The sequence below is a fragment of the Orycteropus afer genome, unplaced genomic scaffold, assembly GCF_000298275.1.
Source record: "Orycteropus afer afer isolate SDZICR_OR568_19922 unplaced genomic scaffold, OryAfe1.0 scaffold00320, whole genome shotgun sequence".
In the NCBI taxonomy this organism is placed as follows: Eukaryota; Metazoa; Chordata; class Mammalia; order Tubulidentata; family Orycteropodidae; genus Orycteropus; species Orycteropus afer.
Window position 1 is genome coordinate 1,027,950 of NW_006921907.1, and position 5,962 is coordinate 1,033,911.

The window sequence follows — 5,962 nt, forward strand, 5'->3', positions numbered from 1 at the left end:
CTGTAACAAACCCCAGTTGGAGTGTGGGGGGGGGAGCAGACCAAAGGCCACCAAGGCCGAGCCCTTCCCCCAGCTGCCTGAATGGACCAGCCCCAGTGACATCACAATCTTGGGTGGTTGCCAAGGCACTGCTGGAGGTAAGCCTTATCATTTATCCCCACTGAGCTCAGGGATGTGGATGTGAGGTGGGCAAGGAAGGCAGATGGCGACAAGGAACAGCCTTAATCCCATGCCTACAGGTGCGGCTCAGGGTGACCCTGGAGAGGCAGGAGCACTGCCCGGCTCTGATGCTGGCATCCGGGACACAGATTCAGCCACCCAGCTGAAGGTGAAGCCCAAGAAGGTGCGTAAGATCAAGGCACTCATCATCGACCTGGGCTCCCAGTACTGTAAGTGTGGCTATGGGGGCGAGCCGAGACCCACCTACTTTATCTCCTCCACTGTGGGCAAGCGCTGCCCTGAGGCAGCCCACGCTGGTGACACCAGCAAGGAGACCTACGTAGGCCATGAGCTGCTCAACCCAGAGGTGCCACTCAAACTGGTTAACCCACTCAAGCATGGCGTCGTGGTGGACTGGGACTGTGTCCAGAACATCTGGGAGTACATCTTCCACACAGCCATGAAGATCCTTCCCGAGGAGCATGCTGTGCTGGTCTCCGACCCTCCGTTCAGCCCCTTCAGCAACCGAGAGAAGTATGCGGAACTCATGTTCGAGACCTTCAGCATCCCTGCCATGCATGTGACGTCCCAGTCGCTGCTGTCCATCTACTCCTACGGGAAGACCTCGGGGCTGGTGGTGGAGAGCGGACACGGTGTCTCTCACGTTGTGCCCATCTCGGAAGGCAGCGTTGTGCCTGGCCTGACGATGCGCACTGACTATGCAGGGAGCGACCTCACCAACTACCTGATGCAGCTGCTCAACGAGGCGGGCCACAAGTTCACGGATGACCACCTGCACATCATCGAGCACATCAAGAAGAAGTGCTGCTATGCGGCCCTCATTCCGGATGAGGAGGTCAGCCTGCCCCTGGAGGAACTGCGTGTGGACTACGAACTCCCCGACGGCAAGCTCATCACCATTGGCCAGGAGCGCTTCCGGTGCTCTGAGATGCTCTTCGATCCCACCCTGGTGGGCTGCAGCCAGCAGGGCCTCCCTGCACTCACGGCTGCCTGCCTGAGTCACTGCCAGGAGGCAGGGTTGAAGGAGGAGATGGCTGCCAACGTCCTGCTGTGTGGGGGCTGCACCATGCTAGATGGTTTCCCTAAGCGCTTCCAGAGGGAGCTTTGTCTCCTCTGTCCTGGTGACAGCCCCATTGTGGCTGCTGCTCCTGAGAGGAAGACCTCCGTGTGGACTGGTGGCTCTATCCTGGCCTCCCTCCAGGCCTTCCAGCAGCTCTGGGTCAGCAAGGAAGAGTTCCAGGAGCGAGGCAGTGTCGCCATTTACAACAAGTGCTGAGCATCAGCGCCCTGACCAGGAAAGCCTCCTGGGCAGGCGGCCACAGGCCACTGCATACACATTTACAAATTTTAACATAAAACTTTAACTTGCATTGTCTCATGTCTAGTCTGCATTTCTTGCTCTGCTTTGACAGCTTAGGGCAGGGGGCAATTGGACTTAGAAATACCCACAGTTCACTGGGGTAGGAGAGAGGGGTGCGCTGACCATGCCTACTTTATGGTACCTCTGGTGGTGACCCCATCTCAGAGCCCAGACTACTGTTTCATTACCTCTTCAGGGCTCAAAACCAGATTTAAATTCCACATTGCTTGGTTACTCATTGGACAAGGAAGAAACGAAGGCTCACAGATGAAGGGACTAGCCTGGATCTTATGGTTATGTGGTGCTTCAGAGACGCACAGGCAGGTGTCTGACTTCAGTCTCTTGTATCTGCTCCTGCTACAACTTTGTGGTTGCACATGCTCCCTCACTCCCCCGCCCCCCATCTTTCTCCTTTCTCTGTGGCAGTCCACAGATGTGACAGTGCTTCTCCTAAGAGGGAGGGACCGTTTCTACCCATCAGTGCCTCCCACTGCATCAACTTGGTCAAAATTGCAGCTGTTTCCAGGAGTCACAAGGCAGGATCACTGAGCCCAGAGGATGGCAGAGGAGCCACCTGGTCCTTTAGTGGTCCACCCCCTCCTGTGGTGATGGTGAAATAGAACCAGAAATGGAGGTGGTCATCCCAACATTGGTGATTGATCCCAGCTCTCCTGTCCCAGGTCATGATTATTTCCAGAAAGGCAAACCTGGTTTTTGAGGGCTAGTCAGCAACCCTAAGGACTTACCAGGCATCTACTATGGGCCAGGTCCAGTACTGGAGACTGGACTGAGAAAATCATAGGGATTAGTGCTAGGCATAGGGGTGAAGGAGAGTCTGTTGAGGTTTTCTGCTGGTGAGCATTTGTTTACCTAAAAGAGGATGGTTCTTGCCCCTTTTTTCTACCCCTACTTCCTGATGGTCCCATGACCAGATAGATGCCCATCCATCTCTGGAATCAGACTTTGGTGAACTGTGTAGTCCTGGGTGGATTACCAAATGAACCCATGCCATCGCCTATCTGAACGGAGTCCAGATTTGGGGCTCTTTATCGGCCTACCTCTCTCCTGGGCCTTGTGTTTGGGCTGCAGACTTAGCAAAGAACCAGACAGTCTCTGTCCCCTAATGTCTTGCCATCTAGTTGTTTTCCATTGTTTAGAATTGAGCTTCTAGTCTAGAGTTTGAGAACCCCTCAGGCTTGTAGGGGCTTGGTGCCACACAGAGAACTTGGGCATTTTCCTGTAGAGAGGGGTTGCAGGCTAGGGGCCCCATAGGCTGAAGGTGACCAGTAGACAAGTTTTGTTTGGCCAGCACAGTGTATAAACTTTTTTCCTGAATGCAAATTCTTCCTACTTTTTTCAGGTTGTCAAAGTCCTTACCACTCTGGTATCATCTTCCATATCTGTCACTTCAATATAACTTTTAATTAATTGGCCAGCATTCGTTTCTGTTGCTTGCAACCCAAGAACTGTGACTGATACTGATCCTAAACACCCAATGAGCTAGGAAAACAGGTTTATAGAGGGGAAAGTGATATGCTCATCATCATAGGAAGTAGGTGCTGGTATGTGAACCCTCTTCCACATGCCGGTCTTGAAGCTCTTTGAACACCATACCTATGTCTATCCCTCACCCCTCCCAATCTCCTCCTCCTTACTCCCCACCTCCTCAATACTGTTTCCTGTCTCCAGGATCACAACTTCAGTCCCCTCATTGCCTGGTCACTCCTCTGAAAGCATCCCTTGTGTGGTAGGGACTGTTGTTGTTAGCTGTCGAGTTGGTTCTGACTCATAGTGACCCGGTGCACAACAGAACAAAACACTGCCCAGTCCTGCACCATCCTCACAGTCATTGCCAAGCTTGAGCCTATCGCTGGAGCCACTGTGTCAGTCCATCTTGTTGAGCGTCTTCCCCTTTTGCACTGACCCTCTACCAAGCATGATGTCCTTCTCCAGGGAATGGTCCCTTCTGAAAACACATCCGAAGTACAAGACACAAAGTCTGGGCATTCTTGCTTCTGAGAAACATTAGGCTGTACTTCCTCTGAGACTGATTCATTTGTTTTGCAGTCCATGATGTCTTCTACATTCTTTGCCAACACCACAATTTCAAATGCATCAGTTCTTTCGTGGTCTTCTTTATTCATTGTCCAACTCTCACATGCATATAAAACTATTGAAAATCCTATGGCTTAGGTAGTACACCTTACTCTTCAAAGTGGCATCTTTGCTTTGGAACAGTTTAAAGAGGTCTTTTGCAGCAGATTTGCCCAATGCAGTACATCAGTTGATCTTGATTACTGCTTTCATGGGCATTAATGATTGTGGATCCAAGTCAAGTGAAATCTTTGACAACTTCAATCTTTTCTCCATTTATCATGATATTTCTTATTGGTCCAGTTGTGAAGACTTTAGTTTGCTTTATGTTGAGGTGTAATTCACACTGAAAGCTATAGTCTTTGATCTTTACCAATAAGTGCTTCAAGTCTTCTTCACTTTCAGCAAGCAAAATTGTCTTATCTGATATGTGTCATATCACAGGTTGTTTATGAGTTTTCCTCAATTCCTGATGCCATGCTCTTCTTCATATAGTCCAGCTTCTCAGATTATTTGCTCAGCATACAGATTGAATAAATGTGGTGAAAAGATGCAACCCTGATGCACATCTTTCCTGATTTTAGACCAGGTAGTATCCCCTTGTTCTGTTAGAAAGACTCCTTCTTGGTCTGTGTACAGGTTCCTCATGAGCACAATTAAGTGTTGTGGAATTCCCATTCTTAATGTTATGCATGATTTGTTAGGATCCACATAGTTTAAGGCCTTTGCATAGTCAAAGGGGATGTAGAAAGACTTAATAAATTACTTAGCCCTCGACATGAGTTCATTTAAGTCAACCACAGGCATAACAGAAGATTAAATGTTGGCAAAAAAAAACATGGATCCGCCACTTACAGCTTAAGATGACTGACTCACCATGAGTGCTTATCTCCTTTCTCTCCTAAGATCTCGATAAAGTGACACTAGAGGAATATAAATGTCAGGAAGAAAACCACCTGGAAGCTGGATCTCAGAGAATCAGAACTGATGTCCTATGACCTCTCGTGAACCTCTGAACCTACTAGGTGTCCTAGGTCCTTGAGGCAGTCCTTGCATTCAGCCTCACATTATGGACCATTAGAGTTTCGTGTCTGTTAGAGCTGAGAACAATTATGGTAGCTTCAAAGGTATTCCTCTGGACCGAGTTTGTGTGAAGGGCAGGGGCAGGATTGGAATGACCTCTGGTGATAGGAATATTAAGACCAACATTTCATTTGTTTCCGTGATAAAAAACTGCTACATAAGAAATTTTATTTCGGCGCTAGTGAGTGTTGGATAACCTACCAACACTGAAGTGCACAGCCTTAAGAAGTAGCTATTGATCATTGTCCTATTTTCTTTTGTTTAGATGTTGTCCCTAGGGGTAACACTCTGGGCTCCTTGAAGGAAGAAACTGTGTCTCCATCTTTTTTCTCAGAGCCCAGTTCAGAGTACGGCACAGAGTGGGTGATTTCGTACCTGCCAACTACATTGACTCACTCTCATCTCTGTGGTAGAAGGCATAAGTATTTCCCCCATTTTACAGATGAGAATGCTGGGGCTTGGCAAGGCTAAGAATCTTGTCCTCTTGTCCTAATTTACCTGCCTGGTAAATTAAAGTCTTGTGCTAAATCAAAAGTTTTGTGATTCTAAATCTAATGCCTCTTTACCCCATCTCCTATCAATCAATCTTGTTTTCAAGAAAAAAAAAAAAGATTTTATATATGTAATTTCATAATCATCGTCCTGAGCTTTAAAAGTTAAAGAATGACAGTATTTTCAGCAAGGAAGAGAATTACCTTGCCTGAGGTTTCCAGAGGCATCAGCAAGCATTACAGTGACATCCAGTGGTGAAGTCCCACTATTTAGACAAGGCAAGACCCTGTTAACTTCACTGCCTGTCCAGGCAGCCTGATCTCTCCCCTCTAAGTGTTTATTACAAGTTTGCTCTAAAACTTACCTATATGGGGTCTTTTTAAGAAATTACATTGATCACACACAAGCTATTAAGATTATTCTATTTGACACTGAATCACAGCGACCCCTCCTTGGGTTCCTAGGCGGTATCACTACGGAAGTGGATTGCCCAATCTTCCTTCCAAGGAGTGGCTGGTGGGTCTGAACCACCAGCCTTCTGGTTAGCAGTCAAATGCCTTAGGCACTATGCCACCAGAGTGCCTTCTTCATGAAGAGTGGTGGTAAAAACCATGGAGGCAAAATTCTTGTCTTAATCCAGGCTTCTCAAGTTTTGTTGCATTTTAGAATCCCCAGTGAAACTTTTACAACCCCTTAATACCAAAGATTGCTGGTTCTGACCAGATGGAGTAGCCCATTCTCCTAGTCCTCCCT

The 5,962-nt window shown here is 48.0% G+C and overlaps 1 protein-coding gene across 1 annotated transcript; it reads left to right on the forward strand.

Annotated features, from left to right (window-relative positions):
* Positions 1-202: 202 nt before the first annotated feature.
* Positions 203-1,456, forward strand: ACTL7B (actin like 7B). The gene has a single exon (XM_007951936.2). It carries the CDS (start codon positions 203-205, stop codon positions 1,454-1,456), a length of 1,254 nt encoding a protein of 417 aa, XP_007950127.1.
* Positions 1,457-5,962: the final 4,506 nt, after the last annotated feature.